At 34.1% G+C, this 21,258-nt stretch overlaps 1 protein-coding gene across 3 annotated transcripts; it reads left to right on the forward strand.

Moving 5' to 3' along the window:
* The first annotated feature begins 504 nt into the window (after positions 1-504).
* Positions 505-19,547, forward strand: LOC115232504 (myelin expression factor 2). Of its 3 annotated transcripts, none has more exons than XM_029802408.2 (15): positions 506-1,045; positions 6,131-6,291; positions 6,408-6,468; positions 6,557-6,650; positions 7,431-7,637; positions 7,724-7,877; positions 8,555-8,665; positions 11,537-11,611; positions 11,728-12,548; positions 12,638-12,689; positions 12,822-12,920; positions 13,801-13,841; positions 17,465-17,586; positions 18,274-18,319; positions 18,488-19,547. In XM_029802408.2, exons 1-13 carry the CDS (start codon positions 975-977, stop codon positions 17,510-17,512), a joined length of 1,995 nt encoding a protein of 664 aa, XP_029658268.1. In that variant the 5' UTR covers positions 506-974; the 3' UTR covers positions 17,513-17,586; positions 18,274-18,319; positions 18,488-19,547. The 3 variants fall into 3 exon arrangements, with proteins under 3 accessions (XP_029658270.1, XP_029658268.1, XP_029658269.1); XM_029802409.2 differs by having other exon boundaries at positions 18,274-18,312; XM_029802410.2 differs by lacking the exons at positions 12,638-12,689; positions 17,465-17,586; positions 18,274-18,319; positions 18,488-19,547 and having other exon boundaries at positions 505-1,045; positions 13,801-13,856.
* The last annotated feature ends 1,711 nt before the right edge of the window (positions 19,548-21,258 follow it).

The raw sequence follows: 21,258 nt of genomic DNA on the forward strand, positions 1-21,258 counted from the left end.
GAGGAAGCAAAGTGTGACATTGAAGTTGAGTGGGACTCCATAGTAATAAACGTTGGCATGGTTGCTAGTTTAATTGAGCAATGGAGAACTGGAGAATTATCTCCCCGCCGTTAACGTCTGTCTTTGGGCAGGGATTTTTTTCTCTCATTTAATCATTTTCCTTTCATTATTCATCGGACGATACGCATTATTTGGAGTTTTTTTTTGCTTTTATGCATATTTATTCTTTGAATCTCAGAATGAAAGATGAGTAAATTCAATGAAATTAATTTTTTTAATTTTTAAAATTCAATGAAATTTTTTTCCCTACGTTTTCCTAGAAAGGCTCAAAGACAACATAAAAAAACCGCCCGACATCTTTAAACAGCTCGCTTTGATTGTCCTCCTACTCTTCCGCCTTCAGTTTCGTCATTGTTATCTCTGCCTCCTCCTCTTGTTCTTTCTCTAGTGTTATTTTGAACCGCCCACCACTTTTCAAATATTGCAGTCTCTATTTCTTCTTGACGTGTAGTACTTTTTTGCCATTCTCACTCTCTATCTGTCTTTTCCCCCTATTGTTCCGTTTCCTCTCGATTCTCTTCTCTAATTATATTTTCCGAGTGCTCTCTTTCTCTTTCCTCATCATCTATACTTTTCTCTTTTGCCTCCCTTTTTCTAGCTCCCTTTCTAGTTTCCTAACCGCTTGTTTGCACTTCCTTCTCCTTCTACCCTTGTGCTCCCTTTCTCTCTATCTTTTCCTCTCTCTCTGACTCACTTTCTATCTTCGTGACCGTTTGATTGTTCTTTCGCCTCCTCCTTCTCCCACTAAACGTTATACTCCAACTTCTTTGATACAGTATACTCCGCCTGTTACCACATTTCTAAAAACGACAACCGAGTGTAGCTTCGGTGTTGCTTAACTCCTTCACTCACACACACACGCAAAACATTGAGGGAGAGAGTGAGAGAAAGTCTTAGTCACGATTACAGCAGCGATGTCCGACTGCGAAAAAAGTGAGAAAAATTCGAGGGCAAGTTCGCCCAATGCAGAAAACAACCGTTACAGGTAAAACCAATATGATATTTATTATTTATTCCAAACAACTCCATTCACTGTTATCCTCACTTTGCTTAATGAAAGCAAACAAAACAGTAGGCGTTTATCCGTTTCTTACAGTGTCGTTTATCTTCACCTTCTTCACTTCTCTGTTAGCGAATTTTCAACTGAAAAATGAAGAAAATTTCGTTTGTCATTAACTATTTGCTTATGTCTTTTGTCAATGGTTATTTTGTCCTTTTTCAAGTCTTATTTTTCTACCTAAAAGGGTGGCCGAGAAGTGAGGGATCGTCTCTCTGTTATTCTGTATCTAGTAACAAGTCTGCCATTTTGTGACCACTCCTTGTTACTGTAATACGACAATGGCGACTGTTCCAGCAGGTTATGTATTAACGTGGAATAGTAGCATATTTTAAATAGTCTTCCTTCTTTGAAATATCGGCTGTGGTTTCCCCTTATCCTGAGTTTAACCATAATTCTCTATCAGTCAGCGTTTCCTGTGATTAACCTACATTTATATGTTCGAAACAACGAACAGTCAAGTGTGCTGATCCCCCATTTTGCGGCCATATTCAGGCTGACGCGCCAAGCCGCTAGTCTCTTACAAAAAAAAAATATTGATTTTATTTTTTAATGTCTTCTGTTTGCTATTTTTCTTTAATTCTATCTAGCTTGTTTTCCACCAGAACAATTCTTACAACCTGTTTTTATAGTATTTTACACCATACATATGGTAATGCTATTTTATATATATTTTTCTCAAAATTTCAAACCGCCTCTCCAAAATGGACGCCACCGTTCCACTCGTGCTCTCCACTTCCTCACTCTACATTATTTCATTAGCTAGTTTGTTGAGGTTATTCTTTTGGTAAATGAATGATTTTTATTAAGCATATTTCTGTCTCTCTTTTATTGAAAATAAAGACAATTTTTATCCATTTTGTGCTGGGTTTTATCTCTACATACACACGCGACATAACATGTATTTCCAACCATGTGTTTCTCAAAACCGGATGCAAAAATATTTCTTACATAAAAGGGTGTAAAAAAAAACTCTACATGTTTAGATATAAACGAAAAATAAATGTATTCGCTTCCTGGTTTTATTTTGTAAATAAGATACTGAAATCACTTTTATCTGTAGTGGTCGGTCCACAATTTTGAAACATTTAAATGAAATGGAGTAATGTCAATTGCCTTTTTAATTTTTGGGTTATTTGCATGAATATCAAAAGTTTTATACTACAGTCTCATTTCCTTGAATGTATTTGTGAAGGACACCTATTAATCATACCTTCTCTTGTCCGGAAGTATATACGATGCTTAGATTGTTGCTGAAATTGAAGTAATTTCAGTAATATTGGGCAGTTAGTTTAAAAGTTGAAACCTATTGGCAACATTTCCTTGAATCTTTCTCGTCAATCGACCCATTCACATGTTAAATGGGCAAAATTTATTTAAAAAGAACTCTAAATGCAAAGCATACAAATACAAAACTGAAACTTTTGTTACTCATCCAATCCTTTTTCAATGTAGTATAAGTCAGTATATTTAAGCCTTTATTTACTTTAAATGTCTCCAAGATTGGGTCATTAATTAGATTTTGGGAAAGAAGTGGTGCTTTAGTTTCCAGGTTCAGTAATTTTGTGGAATTTTTCCGAAGGACGCAACCATTTAGTGGCGAGATGTCACTTGCCAACATGGTTTTAGATCTCAATTTACAAGTTGTAATTTGAATAATATCCTATAAAATGACAGGACTGCTAACCTCGACCTATTTAGACCGCAAGATGTTCATTATCTACGTTTTGTTTCTTATTAGTATATAACGCCTTTTTTGTTGTTGTCTAGTTTAATATTGAATTGATAATTTAAATGTAGAAGTAATTTCATTAATGAAATTTAAAGACAAATTTATCTCGTATCTTCATTTCTGTTAACTACTGTTACATATCCTCCTGTAATAGGGAGTGCAAGAACTGGTCTTTTTTACGATGTAATTTCACCTTCAAGGAATGATCGTAATTTGATATTGCTTTAGTTTTGTCAAACAATGACAAACTTAAATATGTTAGTTTATTTATCTAATCATTTAAATAGTATTTTGTTTGCCTCGCAAAATTATCGATATCTAACTTATGTCTACATTTGAGTGCATTTTGCAGTCACACAGATTTCGAACTAGTGAATGTTTATAACGATTAATTATTACCTGTTTTTTCGAAATTCTACATATGCTGAAAATAGCGGTGTTGAGTTCCTGCTAAGGCACTCTTTCATCACCAAACTGAGTGAAAACCTTAAAGCTGTTAAGTTTTCTGTAATTTAAAAGTTAGTGGTGGCGCAACAATTGTGAAATTTCGTCAATGATTCATTAAGATTGTGAATATGTATATTTTGTGCAATTCTGTTCTAGAATAAGTGAGGAATCGATCTCCGCACTATTTATCTATTCAATTCAGTGCTCCACCTTCTGAGTAGCTGTTTTTTCCTTCTTACCGGCCTCTGTTGCTTGGTAACTGGGGCGGTAAGAGTGAGTGCATTTATTATAGTAGCATTACTTAAAGGGATATGAATACAGCAAACTAGAACTGACATTCACTTGGTTTAGTTTAAATTTTTTTTTCCCCGTTTAGATTAGTGAAAGTTGATTATGTAAATATTCTTGCCCCAAAATGAGTTTACTTGCAGTGGTGCTTAATCAATTTCATTAAAATAGATTGTGTTCTAAAGCGACAATAATTGAGAAGTAGTGAAATCGACCACTTGTCCGACCTGGCGAGTATGGTTGCTTAGTCAAAGAATATTTTTTAGTCATATTCTAGGTTTAGCATAAATAGTTGATTATATATCAAGTTTGCATTTTAACATCGATATTATGGCGGTGATGCAGTTTCGGTTTCTCGTTTTATTAACGTCAATACGATGTGGCAGTAAAGATACATAAAAAGTGTGGAGGACGAAGAAAACGTACTTAGTTTTCGTAAATACGTAGTGTAAATACATACGTGTTACATATTCTGCATTGTTTTTCTTCCGGCTGGTTATAGAAACGTATATTTAGGGCATAACTATAGATTGATGCTCCTACCTCTGACTTGCTTTCTTTATAACATTAAAAATGCATGTTTTTCAAGAAGTTTTACGATACGTTTTCGAGGGTAGATTACGATTGATATCGAATTTTAATCATTCTCATCCCACCTGATTTTGTTTCTTCCTAACTCTCAATAGTATGCATATTATGAAATGAAATGTGCAGAAATACGTTTCGTACCTGGTGTTTCAAAGAAATCTTAAGGCTAAAGTTAGGGGAAGTGGTAAAAATTGGACGAAGAGAATGATCCAAAACGAAGTTATATTTTTAGTTTTTTTTTTTTTTTCTTAAATTTATCAATATGAGTATCCTTGAAAGCGTATCTGCTAAATTTTCATTAAAGAATATGCATTTTTCAAAAAGTTGTGTCGGAGGGGTGGACACCAATCAGCAGTTCCGATGATATTCTTAACAGCCGTTTGACACAAATTTAGTTTATCTTTTTTTTATTCGCGTCGGACCGCAGACTTGATCTCAGTCATCAAAATAAATAAAAAGTAATGAAATGTTAAGTTTACAACAAAAATTGTTTTAAACTTAACTCAAACTTGAAAAATATACTTCGTCACCAGACCTAACTTTGTTAATCGCCAAAGGGGCGTTTTGATTCTAGTTCATAAGCTTTTGACACCCAGCTTCCAATTTAACGAGTCCATGTGAGTGGTTTTCCAATGATCTCACTATCGTTTACGATGAAGAAATATTGTAAATCAGGAAATTGGAAGGCGTTGTGAACTCGTTTGTGAATATTTTAAAGATGCAAAAGTTTAGCGATACCAGTTATTTTTAACGATGGCGGGAAAGATAAGTGAAAACCTAGTTATAATGAATGGTATCCTCAGACTCGTAATTGTGAGTCTGGTGATTCTATGATAGTTATGATTTCTCGTTGCCTTTTCTAAACCCACGTGAAAAGTTAAAATTGGCGCTAAGCTAACGAATCATAAATTCTCACCGGTGCTCACAGATAACATACAAATAGTGTCGACTAGTAAGATAACTTTATCTGCTAGGCCAATCTTTTAATCTGTAATTATCGGTACGAGGGCAGTAGTCAAATTTTCGGCTGTGAATTATTAAAAAAAATTTTTTAGGTTAGTTTTGGAAAATTTATAATGGTTAACAGCTGGGGGTCAAGCTATTCAGTTATAGTTCATATATAGTTCAGTTATCGGAAAATGAAGCCAAGTTTGAATTGGTTTTGTTCAATTTTACTATAACCGTTATCTTTAGAATACGGTTTTTTGTTATAAAAAAACTTTATTAGTGTTTTGAAATAGAGTTGAGAATATTTTTTAATTTTATTATTCTGATTAGCTCATTCATCGTTGCCAACGTAATGTTTATAATATGAAGCTCAAAGTCGCACAAATCCTTTTAAAATTAACCGTTGGCAAGTACATCAATGACAGTATTTCTCGGTTACAAGTTTTTGGTGGTGTCCTGTTTTAACTTTTTCATTTGAAAACTTTTTTTCTGGCATTCAAATTGTGTTTGCAATGTCATTAACTGTTTTTTCTTTTTCCTCTAAAATGGTTTAATGAAGTTGCGTACATAAGAGCAATGAGAAATGACACTTTGAAGGTTTTAGGACCCTGGTCCATTCGGCTTTTCAGAATCCAATTTTTTGTCTTGAAGGTAAATTTAACCCTCAAGACCCACTGATTTCTGTAGTTTAAAACAAATAGAGCAACTTTAGTTACACTACCAGTTGTGATTTGAACTCTTATATCAAAATTTGATGGTGCTTGTAGCAGTAAAGTTCGATAACAATTGGACTGGTAAGAAAAGTTGCTGAGATGAGTTAGGGGTTATGGTTTTCAGTTTGTATGCGGATTTTCTGAAATAGTCTGTATTGAAAACATAGATGTGTGCTAAAATGACGCTCATAAAAACAATAAGGATAATGTAAGAAAGTAATTTACACATACTTCATGTCTTTCATTTACCATTTTAAGACACTTAGAAATTTTTTTTTATATATTTGGGTTTATTAGGTCTCCATCGGGATCTCGTTCCCGATCACCTGTTAGATCAAGGTCTAGATCTAAATCTCCAAGACGACGGCGAATAACAGTTAATTCAAAGCGAGTCTATGTCTGCAATATTCCATATGAAATGAAATGGATGGAAATAAAGGATATTTTCAAAAAGGAAGGTTGGTTCTTTTTAAATATTATTTTTAAGTAATTTAATATGTTGAACCACTTGTTGCTTAATTTTATCTTGTAAGTCTATGAAGTTTTTAAATGGAAAATATTAAAATTTTTGTAGTTGGTGAAGCTCCATATGTGGACATGATGGAAACTGTTGATGGAAAACCTAAAGGAGCATGGTAATTATATTTTAATGGTTTATTTTGATATTTCAATATTTATGGGATATGATAATTAATGAAAATGTCTTTTTTTTTCTTCCTCCAGCCTTTTAGAATTCAAAGACAAAGAAACAGCCAGGAAAGCCATTGAAAAAATGCACAGATACAAAGTTAAAGACAGACAGATTGTTGTACGAGAGGTAAATAATTTTATTCTACAGAAGTCTATTGGAATAAGATTTTAGTATTTTGATGGTGTGGTTTTTAAGTTTGAGATGATTTATTAAAATGAACTGATCTATACAGTTGCGATACTAAGAAATGACTGCTAAATTAGGTAAGATAGCTATAATTTCAAGTAACTCAGAACTTTCTTAGTTATGGAATCCAAATTAATGTTATCAAATATAGGCAAACAAGTTGAAGGAATTCAGAATCACTGGATTATACTACATTCTGAAAGGAGTTTGTGAGTATGTATTATCAGAAAACACTGAGAATGGTTGCTTGAATTACATTGATTGCATAATCATTTAATGTCCATGTTGGCATGGGTTGGATGGCTTGACCAGGGCTGGCAAGCTGGAAGGCTGCACCAGACTGCCATCTAATTTGACATGGTTTCTACAGGTAGATGCCCTTCCTAATGCCAACTACTCCAAGAGTGTAATGGGGGAGTTTTACATGCCTTACCTGCCACAACTGCAATTTTACTTGGGTCTTATGCACAGCATTATGTCAAAGGTCTTGGTCATTCGTCATAGCCTCCATGAGCATATAAAATAACAATGATGTTTAAAACATAGTATTAGGAATTGTCTTTCGTATAGAAAATGGGACAAGCTTTTCAAAGATGTACTTGAAAAGAATAAACTATTGAAATGATTTCAGATTGTGTGACATTCTTGGGTAAATTATAAAAGCTTGTCAGTAAGTTACTTCTGATTTTGATTTTTAAACTTTATGTAATTTTGTTACAGGAAAAAGAAAGCGATCGACAAATGATGCAGCAGATGAAAAACCAACAGCAGCATTCTATGGGTGCTGGTTTAGCTGGTCCTGGCCCAATGGGCATGGGCGGCATGGGTAATTGTGGAGCAACGTCAGGATCTTCAGGGCCCAATCCTCAGTTGCTCCAGAGTTTAGGAATTGAAGGTCCTCTTACAAATACAGTTTTTGTTGCTAATGTAAGTAATTTTCATTCTGAATTTTGATTGTCATTAATTAAATTCAAGTACAATGTTTTTATTTTGATTGAATTTTTTTTTCACAGCTTGATTATAAAGTAACATGGAAAAAATTAAAGGATGTTTTCAAGCTGGCAGGAAATGTACTTCGTGCTGAAATAAAACAAGATAAAGAGGGTAAAAGTCGAGGAATGGGAATTGTTACTTTCGAACATCCAATGGAAGCTGTACAAGCAATTTGTATCCTTGCTTAATATTTGAGAGTGATAGAGCAAGTTCCTTCTATTTTATCTGTTGATGTATACAAAACAATTGCATTAATTAAACCTATCTTGTCTTTGGAGAAAGACTGCAAGTAGGAGCTGTGGTATGCTTATCTTCCATGCTTATGTAGATAAGGTAGAATTTGTTGAGGTGGATTTTCAGCTGGATGGCCCTTCCAGTTGTAAACCCTCATTTGTTTCCAAGTATAGCAGTATTTCCCATGGCAGACGTTAAGCTGTTCAGAGATGTTGGAAATGACCACTGCTTGCATAATGGTGACACTGGTTTACGACTGTCATGGCAAGGAGATTGCAACATGAGCTTCTTTCAGTTTGTGTACCAAATCTACTCACAAGGATTTGGTCTGTCTGAAGCTGTAAGACATTATCAAAGGTGCCACACAGTGAGACTAAACCTGGTACCATGTGGTTAGGAAGCGAACTAACTACACTATTACACCTGCTCCTATATTTTAAAAAGTTTTTAAGATTCTTTTGTATTAGTGATATTTGCAGTTTCAATGTTGTCAGTTTGTTACACCATTCCTTGTCTTTAAAAAAAAAGAAATGCATTAAGATTATTTTTGTGCTTATTTGTAAATAAATATATGCAATGTTGCAGGTTTGTTTTGACATTCCTTAACTTAATTTTAGCTATGTTCAATAGTCAAACCCTATATGATAGAGCTATGGTTGTTCGGATGGACAAAACCAGTGTAGACACATCAAATGACAAAACCACACACCCAAAAGTTTCTCTTCCAAGTAAGTATTTTTAAATTACAAAATGCTATGTGGATGCAGCCAACCTGATAATTTCCCAATAGTATGTGCTGTTGAGAACCCCTCCTCTTCTGGTCCTTGCTTTTTATTTAGTTGCTGTGGTTGGAATTGATCTGGAATTCTAATTGCTTTCTCTGTTTGGTAGTCTATAGTTCATTTCTTTTACCTTTTTGTTTTTAACATTACTGCTATCATGGTGGAGTTATATGCTCACATCTGGAGATAGAACCTGAAGCAGTTGCTCGAATACTGTATTATTTTGATACCTCTCTGTTAGAATATTTATCCCCACTTAAATGTGAATGTTCAATTAGAACAAACTTTACTGCAGTATCCGGCACTGTCAATATTTTACAGGTGGGAGAGATGAATTGCTGCTGTCTCTAGTGGTCAAGTGTCTAAGCAAGGTCGAAATTACATGATCTGTAGGCTTTGGGGATATATCTCCCTGTTGTGATATAAGCAAGTGCATTTTGCACAATAAAAGCCAATATGAGAGTTCCTTTCATGATAATTAATAGTAAAGTTTGTTCAAATAGAACATCCACATCCAAGTAGGAGTAAATATTACCTCCTGGTATTTATACTGCCCAGTGGTGAGGGCAGCGGACTTGCGGTCATAGGATCGCGGTTTCGATTCCCAGACCGGGTGTTGTGAGTGTTTATTGAGCGAAAACACCTAAAGCTCCACGAGGCTCCGGCAGGGGGTGGTGGAGAACCCTGCTGTACTCTTTCACCACAACTTTCTCTCACTCTTACTTTCTGTTTCTGTTGTACCTGTATTTCAAAGGGCCGGCCTTGTCACTCTCTGTGTCACGCTGAATATCCCCGAGAACTACGTTAAGGGTACACGTGTCTGTGGAGTGCTCAGCCACTTACACGTTAATTTCACGAGCAGGCTGTTCCGTTGATTCTGATCAACCGGAACCCTCGTCGTCGTAACCGACGGAGTGCTTCCACATACATATATATATATGTATCAAATGAAATAAAATGAAAAATAGTACACAAAGGATATATATGTGTGTGGGAGGGGAGGTACATGTGAGTGAGTATATGCACATGTACGTGGGTGTACATGCGCGAAAGAAGAAAAGAAAAAAAATCGGCGGCGAGCTGGCAGAAACGTTAGCACGCCGGGCGAAATGCTTAGCGGTATTTCGTCTGCTGTTACGTTGTGAGTTCGAATTCCGCCTAGGTCGACTTTGCCTTTCATCCTTTCGGGGTCGATAAATTAAGTACCAGTTACGCACTGGGGTCGATGTAATCGACTTAATACCTATGTTTGTCCCCTCTGTGTTTAGCCCCTTGTGGGTAATAAAGAAATAGGTATTTATACTGCCTCTGTCACTAATGTTCTCTAGTTCACTTCACCCCAAAGACCTTTGGAAATCATTGGGGCTGCTTTTCCTTTGACTTAGCCTTTAGAAATAAATTATTCTCAGTACCTTGTGCATGGTTTTGTAGTTGTATTTTCTTCAGTCATGTGGCTTTAATTTCTATTCTACTGCACAGCATCTAAATCTTTTTGTTGGCCAATACCTGGTTAGAATTTGGTAGTTACTATTGTATCAATTGGTTTAACCCTGTTGCATTTAAACCATATCTGGCTCGGATATTTTTTCTGTTTTATGTTCAGTATTAATGAACAGTGAAGGTATTGGGAATCAAGATTCAGGCTACCCCTGGTCTTGTCATGCTTTTGATTACACAAACCAGTTATTACACTGGTGCTTACACCCTATTACAGTATACTGTAACATGAGGAAAAAAAAATCTTCTGGTGGTTGCAGTAATATCAATAATATATCTTGATAGTAAGTTGGGAGTACCTGTGTAAATATTTGTTCACACATGTACATATGCATGTATATACTTCCATCTCTATGCATATATATTCACACACACACATATAACAAATTTTATTCCTTGATCCCTGCTTGTATGGTATGGGCAAGCCTCAAATGTCTCACTTGGTCAAGCAAGGCCCATTGGCATTTACCACATAAAAGGTTTCAGCTGGATGCATTTCATAACTATATAAACAGCAAAGCAAGTTATCTATCTTCCTCATTTCTTTTCACAATGTGTCTGTGTTCTTGAGAACACATTATTACCATCTTTCTTTTTCCGGCTCTGCCATGGTTGCCAAATCCACTCTTACATAATGTCTCTATCTGTACCTATTATATGTTAGCCTCTTAATACCTAATACAAAGCCAATACAAAGTTCAGTTGATTTGCCACTAAACAAATTTTGCTTTGGAATGAATATATTGTTCACCAAGGATACAATATTTCCAAGAAACAGGTTACAGTAGATCTAGTGAAAGTGGTTTGGCAGCTGTATGAGGGTGATGGTGCCAGTAAAATCAGGGAGATGGTCACAGTTTGTAACTGGATCTGGGTGAATAAAATATGTATGCACAAGGTGGAAGTAAGGTAGAGAATTTATCATGGAGTGGTGCAAATTATTGCATGTTATATGTACATATGGTTGTGAGGTCAGTGTAATAGACATGGACACAGTAATGTAAACAAATGTGGAAGAGTACAATATTTACGTATATTCTATTGGCTTCTGCCAAATTTGATTCTCATGGCATTGGCATAATAGGAAACATATATTCTGAGATGCAGGCTGCAGTGGTATTGAAGTTGTAACCACATGGTTGTGACTACTTGGTAGTTTCCTAATTGGTTATCAGCATGCAATTTTCGTAAAATTATCGTTTATGGATTTCATCTTCACTTGTCTGGTTTGGCATAAAAGTCACTGGATTTACTTTTACAGTTAATTACAGTATTACTGTAGCTAAACTGCTTTTACATTTTAAATTCTTTCTCTTTCAGGTGGCTTGAAAACAATTGGCTTGGGTCTTGGTGTTGGAGGACAGCCTCTGCAGAACTTCAATAATCAAATGTCAGGTGTGTAAATATTCTTGATAACATTTGTGAATTGATGTGTTGAATTTGATCCTTGCTGATATTAATTTATATTGAGTCTTCAACTGAAATAATTTATCTTTTTTAATATCTTTCAGGTGGTGGAGGTGGCGGTGGCGGTGGCCCAATGGGAGGATTTGGTGGTAGTGGAGGTGGTTCTGGCAGTAATTATGGTAACATGGGAGCTATGGGTAGTGGCATGGGTAACATGGGTGCTGGACCTATGAATAACTATAGCGGTATGGCGGGTGGTATGGCAGGTGGCATGGATAATATGGGTGGTGGTATGGGTGGCGGTATGGGTGGTAACATGGGTGGCATGAATACTGGTATGAATACTGGCATGAACACTGGTATGAATACTGGTATGTCAGGAATGGCTGGCAATATGAGTGGAGGTATGTTGCCAGGTAATATGGGCATGTCTGGTATGGCAGGTATGTCTGGTGCCAGTAGTATGGGTAGTGGTACAGGTGGTATGGGAGGTGGAATGGGTAGTGGTATGGGAGGTGCAGGTATGGGTAGCAACATGACCACAGGTAGCATGGGTGCTATGGGTATGTCTAGTGGTATGAGTGGTGGTGGAAGCATGGGTGGTATGGGTGGTGGAGGTGGTATGGGAGATGGTTATGGTATGGGTGCAAGTAATTTAGGCCCAAAGAACTTTGGCTCAAACCAAGGGATGGGTGATACTTTTTCTAGCAACATGAGTGGGATGGGTGGCTTAGGTAGTATGGGCATGATGGGAAGCATGGGCAATCAGGGCATGAGTATGTCTGACATGAGTGTCCACGGCTTATCTGGAATGGATGGACGAACCATGATGAAGAACATGAGTAGCAGTGGAGGTACAGGTTCTGGTGGAGGTGGTGGTGGTGGCAGCACAGGACGTGATGACTGCCACATTGCTGTGAGAAATGTGAGTATTGTTTTGATTGATAAAATTTATAAATTTTGTGGTTTGTATCCAAGTGTGTTACTATGTGTTGTCTAATTGATTTGTTTCAGCTACCTCACTCATTCACATGGCAGATGTTGCGAGAAAGATTTAGAGATGTTGGTAAGTGTCAAAATTTTTTGTGCCTACATGTAGAGAAATTTAGATAGTTGTCACTCTACAATTTCAGCCCATGAGTTAATTCCAACTCGTCTGATTTTTTTGCTCTTTTTTTTTCTCTCTTTCTCCTATTAGGTGATGTAAAATATGCTGAGATTAAAACAGATGGTGGTAAATGCCGTGGTTGGGGAGTAGTAAGATTTGCTACTCCAGAAGATGCACAAAGGGCAGTCAGTATCCTTTAAGAATTTTGCCTAGTCTCCTTTAAGGTTAACCCCAGTTATTGTTCCAATTAGCTCAAGATATTTTCATAACTTCTATCACTTAAGTTAAATTTAAAACTTTAAATATTTCCATACATTTGCAAATTAGATTTCTTACAATATCTTCTGTGTGAGTGGAGTTTAGTATGGGTTTGAGTGTCTCAAATTGACATCTGTTACATGTTCGGGGATTATATTTGTGTATTTTGTGAGATAAAAAGTATTTTGTTGATATATAGAGATAGATATATATATATATAGATGTGCGTGTGTGTGAGCGTGCATGCATACAAGATCTCTTCAGGAAATTTAAAAAAAGAATGAAAGTGAACATTCTGATCAGTTTGTCCATTTTTGTTTAGTCTGTACTAGTCTCTTGCTGTATGGAATACATGAATTATTGTGTATGTGGCATTGAATGTATATAGCTTCTAAAAAATTTAGTATGGGCAACATTGTTAATCTATTCATTTTCTAGAAATTAGTTCCTCTCACTACCAGTGTCAGTTGTTTTTAGTATTGGAATTAAAAACATTTGCTGCTGCTTTTTTTTTTTTTTAATTGTCTAAATTGAGATGTAAGACTGTTTTCTGTAGCAATCTATTAAAACCATATTGCCTCTAACTTGGTTCATTTATATAGCAAAGACTGGGTTTTGAGTGGTTTAGATATAACCTTTTTCATTAGCTCTTTTATTTTGAAGGTTGTACTTCATGTAGCAATTTTGACTAACAAAAATGTTTTAGTACAAGATATTTCAGATTTATGTTGAAATATCTAAACTGAATGCTTTTATATTTCTAAATCTTTCTGTACATGCAGTAAAAACTTATTCCTTAACCTGTGTTTAGATTTAATGAATCATGCTCGCATTGAAGGGCGAGAAATAGAGGTGAGAATCGACAGAGTTTGAACTGGAGACATTTCACATCTTCAATCATCATGTCTACACATCAGAAGCAAACATTTTAATTGATACATGGACCACTTTTTGTTCACTTGTCTTCTAGCCTTTTATTAGCTTTTATGTATGGATCATGGTTGGTGTGTCAATCACGTCGTCGTCGTCCTCTTGCTCCTTTTGATGTTGGATCTGATACAGATTTTGATCACTATTCCTTGCCAGTTGGGGATTTCTCTTGTCTGATCCTCTAAAATACAATACTTACATGTACCATCATTTGTAATAAACCAACATTGATTCAAGGCTCTTTGTCCTCGTCTTCACAGTTATGGCCTGCTGAAAGCTGTTTTGTTTTTTCTTTTTTTTTCTTTATTTTTTTTTTATTTTAAACCCCTTTTGGAGAAAGCTTGTCGTTTCACTGGTATGCAGCTTTTCAGTTATTCTTGTCCAAATTTAATTGAATGAAACCTAGAGTTCTTTTTTTAATAAAATCGTGTGCACACAAATTTTTGCAATTTTTTATCAAAATGTGTCTGAATATTTCAACTTGGATCAACAATCAGTGTATCCATTCTGTTTCCAAATTAGCTTTTTTCATCATTGGTCATCTTTCAGTAAGTTATCAACGTAAGCCATGTGCTTTAAAAAATATTTTTTTATTTGGACTAGGTTGTTTCAGTACCTAAGCACATGGTTTTTCTACTTAGTTTATAATTTTAAACTAGAATACATTGAAAAAGAAGCAATAAGAAAAAATCTTGTGCTTTGCTTTTAAAAACTTTAAAAGGAAAATAATAGATTTGGGAATGTTTTCGGTTTTATTTAATGAAGCATATTTTCTTCCCATTTGTTTGAAAAGATTCAATAGAATATTGATTGGTATTTGACAAATTGCTTTAATTCATTTTTTTAAAAAATTTAGTTTCATTTGCTCAAGTTTATATTAAAACTGAAATCTGCTTTTGGTCAGGTCACAATTCTTTCCTTAAGTACAAATCTAAAGTTGAATTTCATAAAATTACCTGGGTTTTTTTTTCTTTAAATATATATATATATATATATATATATTTCTCAACTTTGATATATAATTTCAGGCAAGCGCTGCTAATATTTGAAAATTGCTTGACCTGTTTTAGAAGTTTTTAGAATTTTACAATTCAGCAATGCTTGTTTCATCTCTTGATACTGGCTATGATTGAAGTGAAAAGATTTAGGAAAACAACCAAACCAGTTATTTACTTTTGACTGAGCAAGTGGATTTAATGTTGAGATATTCATTCAGACTTTTTACTTTTTACCTTTTTGAAGAAGAACAGGGCTGTTGGCAGCTTACTCCAGCAATACAATTTGATCATGCTGAACGACTGAATGCCGAAAATTTCCAGGCTCTCCAGTCATAAGATTACCACTGCTGGCCAGTTACTAAGGTGAATTTTGTCAGCAATTGGCTCTTTGCACTGCAGACCTACCCACATGAGGGTTAAAATAAATGGAATGATATACTTATTTTCCACTCTCCCCACCCTTTTTTATTTTGCTTATTTCCTTAATTATATTTTAAACTTTCACATTGTTATATAGTTCCTTGACTTTACTCCTAAATGTTCTTACCCCCTTCAATTAGTCTCTTCCATTTTTCTTAGCAGCCCACTTAATTATTCATTTGTTAATTGTATATCTTCCTAACATAACCACATAACAATCATTGGAAAATTCTGGGATAAGGGAATTAGTTCAGTCTACCTGGAAATTTGTGTACCTCAGTGGTTCCTGATCGTTTTTGTTTGCTATACACATTTCATTCTGGAGATGGAGCTGTTTGATTGCCAATACTTAATTTGCATGTTTTTTGTAATATGGGAAAGCTTACAAAATTTTCTTCATAAAAAGAAAAAAAAAAAATTTTAAATCTTATATATGTATATCCTATTGTATATATTATATATTATTTTTTACTTGCTCCGGTAGTTAGTGCTGCTTATTTGACCCTGGTGGTATCTAGCAGAATATTTCCCAAGGATTTTATCAACAGCTTCGTCTGTCTGTGCATCAGTTGCACAGAAATGTGTATGCTCCAAATCTTTTCTTCATCTCTTGACTCTCTGGGAGGATGGTCTCACTGAACTCCTTTTTTTATCTGTTGTCCAGAGAGAATAACTCTTGACTTGGAGAATCCAAGTTGAAGATTTATTATTTATCTACCTCATATCTAGGTGTTAGTTAACTCCTAATGTTTGTTGTAAAGACTTCACAGTGCAAGCTTGCTGAGGGGTTGTTGAGGCTCTGACGTCTTTCAAGACCATTGTATTTTCTTCAGTCAATAAAATGATGGTAAGTAGGAACTATCTTTTGTCTCTTTTCTTTGTTTTTTTATATATAGTAATACTTACAATTGGGATTGGTGGCTTTTTATTTATTCTGCAATTACTTTAGTGACAGTAAATATTTTTGTTTTTCTAGCTCATCTTTGTTGTGAAATATTTTCGTTAGTTCCCTAGAGATTAGCACTTTTTCTGTAGACTTGCTGGCCTGCTAAGTATTCCGTTAAGGAGTCCTGTTTGTTTAAACTATATACATGTATGAATTATCCACTGCTGAATTTGTCCTTTGTTTTCACTATTCTAGATGGGCAAATTCTCTTCTTCTGGTTCAGCCACTTTTTATCAGCTTGAATATGAACTTTCCCCACCATTCTTAATTTTTTAACCAAATATTAAATTTTCTAATTGTTTTTCTGTATTTCTAGTTTTGTATTTAATTGTAATTAACTTAGCTTACTGCTATTAGACGTGATGCTGTAGTTGTTTTCTTTGTGGATATTGTCAGTCTGTGTGCTATGCCTTCAATTAGAAGTGCTGCCAGAAAGAGGCTTCTTCACTTTGACCTTTTTATGCTTATCACTATTTACAACAATGACTATGATTTCATTATAATAATTAGACAAGTGTTTTGTATTCTTTCATCGTGCTTTGCTACAATAAATTTTGCTGGCTGGCCTTAATTGTAAGGCCCACATCTTCCAATATCACTGCACCTCTCCGAACAAAGAAATATTGGTTTTTGTTTACTCTCAATTTGTTGCATTTATTTTTTATCAAGCATTGTGAAATCAATCTCGGCTTGCTGATGTTCTGTAAGTTTTTCATGTTTCTCCCTCGATGCTTTTTTTCAATTCTAATATATATTTATATATATATATCAATAGCATCATTCTATTTTTCAATAGGGAAGGAAACTTAATTTATACTTTATTTTTGTAAATAAGTGAACTGGTCAAATGGTCCTTTTTACCTCTCCTTGAGAGGATAACAGTTTTCTTAATCCTCCATATTTCAACAAGGTAAAAATATTACAATGGAGAGTGATTTTTCTTTTGAAAAATAAGACCAAAATATGCTCAGTGCTTCTGTTTTCATGGAGTGCGCCAGTTGATGTAACTTAACCTGTGCATTTAAAAAAAAAAATCAAGTTTGTATAAATTTATCCATTGGTTATGTATATATATAAATATATATATGTATACTTTTGGTCTGGTTTTCATAGTTTCCTTTGCATTTATTAATCCTTCAAACTATAATGCATTACTGATATCTTATATTTTTTTTCTGTAGTGTTTTCTAACATCTAAAGATCTACCTCACTCTGGCATTCCATCATAGCAACATAGATTTTTATAATGGATCCTTGAGACTGCAAAATTAATGTTGCAGCTTTTATACATGTTTTGAGATGGGTGAGTATTAAAATTATGATTTTAATTACCCCTTTACTATTGTAATTGGACCTAGATCTATTATGGAAGGATATAACAGTTCTATTCCATGTTATTTGTGTTCATTTCAGTTGTAAGAGTATTTCTACTACAGCAAGTAGTTTTATAAATAAGTTTTGCTGTTCTATGCAGTTTATGTACTTTACATGATTACTTATTCCTTAATGATTAAATGCATTTGCTCAGAAGATATTGTCCAATAGATCCTCCTTAAAAATATCTCTACATGCCAAGATACCACTTGTCCATGTGATGGTGAACAAATTCTACAAATATTTCACCTTCTCAATTACTTCTCAAGATCAGTCTCCTACTCTACTCGGCAGATGCATGAGCATTGGATAGAATGTTTTGTGGCATTTATTCCAGCTCTACTTATACCTTAAAGTTTATATTAGTCTCATGTTAAGGTAACAAATTGGCAGTTAATGTTGGATAGAGATATCTTGCATTATTTGTTCCTGGCCTCTCTGCTCTTAGTTCGAATCTCACTGATGTCAATTTCCCTGTTTTTCTTTTTTTTTTTTATACAGAACCTTTTGTACTTAGTGTAAACACATTTACCTGTTTTACCTGAATGGTTTAACATGAATTCTGTCAAAATTTCAGTTAGATGATAGATATAAATTTGCCTTTCTTTGTTTACAGTATGATGACAGACTTGAGAATTCTTATACTTTCTAAAAGGCATGTGGTAAGTTTATTATTCTCCTAAAGTGTAATAGTTAAATTCTGTACTTTGGCTATATTAAATTAAGATCCTTATGGCTACTTAGCATATTAATATAATATTGGATATTTTGAAATTCCACACATTTTGTTACTTCATTGTATAATGTATTACTTTGTATTTTTCCCCCAGGTTGTGAACGCTAATTACAAATGTGGAAAAATGAAATTTTATATGAACTATCCTGAATTTGTACAAATTTATTTTATATCCATACAAACTCATTCATTTTTTACAAAGCATATATTTTGTGCCATTTTTCATATATTTGTCATTTAAATATTCATAACTAACATTTCTACAAATCGTATATATTTTAAACATGCTCATTTAAACATTGAGTTTTTATAGCTCATTCTTAGAGATTCTTCTCTTTGATCTCAATTTTTGATGCCTTGTGCTCAAAATTATTACAAAACCATAGTCTTTCCGAAAGTGAAATCTGTGATAACAGTCCAACTGTGATTCCTCATTAGTCATTTCATCTAAATAAAATATTCAACTTTTTTTTATTATGTTTACATCTGTTTAAAAGATTTACTAATTTGACATTCAGTTAGTGATAAGGGAAAATAACATATGCCATTACATTTCAATTTTACTGGTTTTATATTTGTAAAAACTTTCCAGATAGAGCGTCAAAAGGAACAAGACTCTGTTTTTCATAGTTGCTCTTATATATGTCGATAAATTATTAGTTTCTTCAATATAATTATCACTTAATCACTGGTTCATTCAGTTTTTAAACTAGCAGAATTTTGATATATCATTGTTCTTCACTGCCATATTCTTATCTGATTATAATTTTGTTATATTTCCAACTAAAAATACATCCTCTGTGTTTTCAATTTAATTCCTGAATAACCAGGAACTTAGACTGGTTTCATGAAACAACTTTTTTCTGATAAATGAATATTGTTTGGAATACAATTAAAGGTTTTTAGATAAATCTGAATTTTTGTCTCAAATTTACTCTAAATTGATGGTAATTTCAGTGAAATGAAGTGTGACTGAGTTAGCCATTATGCTTGGATTGGATTGTGCATATATCAGGTGCACCATATAGCTAAACTAGAACGATGTAATTGAATTCATTAATTTCTGAAAAATATAAATTTTTATTCAGTTAGCCAATGTGTACATGAATTTTTGCAAGTCATCTTGCAGGTAAATAAAATTGCATGTGCACGACTCTTGAAAGTTGTTTCAGTTTATTTTCTGCTACTGGGAACTTTCTTATTCATCCAGGTCTTGTATAAGACCATACATTTTTTTTTTTTCTAATTCTGTATAATGGCTTGTTTCTACAATTGTTTGGATGGAACATATTCAATAGGAAAACATCAAAGGAAAATTATTCTAAAGATATTTTTTAAAATTTGTTTCTGTAATAAATTCATTTTTGCTTCAATATTGGTGTTGCTATCACTCAGAAATTGAAATATCTGTCTTAAGCTTGTTTGATTCTTCATTTAATGCTTCAGTTTCTTTCAAGGTGCCTTGTGTTACAAAATGTGAAACTTTGTTTCAAGTGTAGAAAGTTAAGGTACATGAGGAGTGGAAAAAGTACCCTGGAAAGATGTACATCAAGCTTATTTTATCTCCTGAAATTCAGTTTTGCTGTTAAAAAATCTAATATCATAATTTGCAGCTTACATAATTGAATATGTATAGTTTTGTAAATCTCCAATTTGAATTGCTAATCAGGGAATAAATCTGGAGTCAAGATGTCCCTGTAGAGGTGTGGATTTTCTTCTGGTTCTTAAAATAACCATCTAGGTCCATAGCAGCTATCGGTAATAGGTTTCGTTGAGGGAGGGTTCCAGCAGCAGTGATTTACTTGATGTTATAATATTTGTAGGTTTTATATTGGATTAGAGAGTGCTCTTCAGGTGAAATTGTTGGTAGCTAACAAATTCATGGCTATGAACTTCAGTAAAATGTTCTTTCTACACTGTTATGTAAGGTTCTGTCATATTTTGTATTCAAAACATTCAACCATATGAACCCATTAAATCCCAGAGTACTTAAATTTCTGAATATTTAAACATTTTATATATGATTGAAGATAGGTTAAAATGAAGAAAATGTTAAAACTTCTTTACTTCAAGTAGAAATGGAAATACTCGGTGTCCTATTTTTAGGACAGTGGGACTTAATGGATTAAGCACACATGACAGAGGTATAGCATCTTTTCCAAATTTCCTGAAGCAACGTATTTTTACTGCAGAACAGAACCTACCTTCAGAGTGTGCTTGTATGCTCACTTCAGATTGTCAAAACTATTTGGAGAGTTCAACACAATTGCTAGTTCTTGGCATCACAAATCACTTGGGCTATATCTATGCAATCAGACAGTACAGGAGTTGCATATATAGCAAGGATTGATATTGTGGACAGAATGGAGATGCATGTTGCACTGAGAATGATTTCTTCTATGATTTCTGTAAATGAATTAGAGCCAGCAGAAGTAAAGGCAAGGTAGCTCTATTGGGAATAATTGCTGAGATGTTAAAATCTGTTATATAGGTCAGTTGCCTTCAATTTTTTCACAACACAAACCTCTCAAGATAGAACCCTTAATCTTAATTATGCATGTATTTTCAGTTTTTTCTTTTTTTTTTGTGCCTTGTGAAAAGTTCATTAGATTCCTGAAAACTTATGTTCTGGCTGCTAAAAGAAGTCTGCAGAGTTGATGATTCAAATTATTGTTATTGTGGTAAGAGTGAGGGCAATGTACCTCTTTAAACATTCAACTCAAGAATTTGATGTGTGGTTAAGTTTGCTTCCCAACTACTTAATTTTTGGCATTTGTCAGTCTATGTTGCACCTCAGGCAAGTGTCTCTTGACCTGGGTCAACCAAAGGAAACTGGAAGAATTTCTATATATGTATGCTTTTTAC

Source organism: Octopus sinensis, linkage group LG2, assembly GCF_006345805.1.
Source record: "Octopus sinensis linkage group LG2, ASM634580v1, whole genome shotgun sequence".
Lineage (NCBI taxonomy): Eukaryota > Metazoa > Mollusca > Cephalopoda > Octopoda > Octopodidae > Octopus > Octopus sinensis.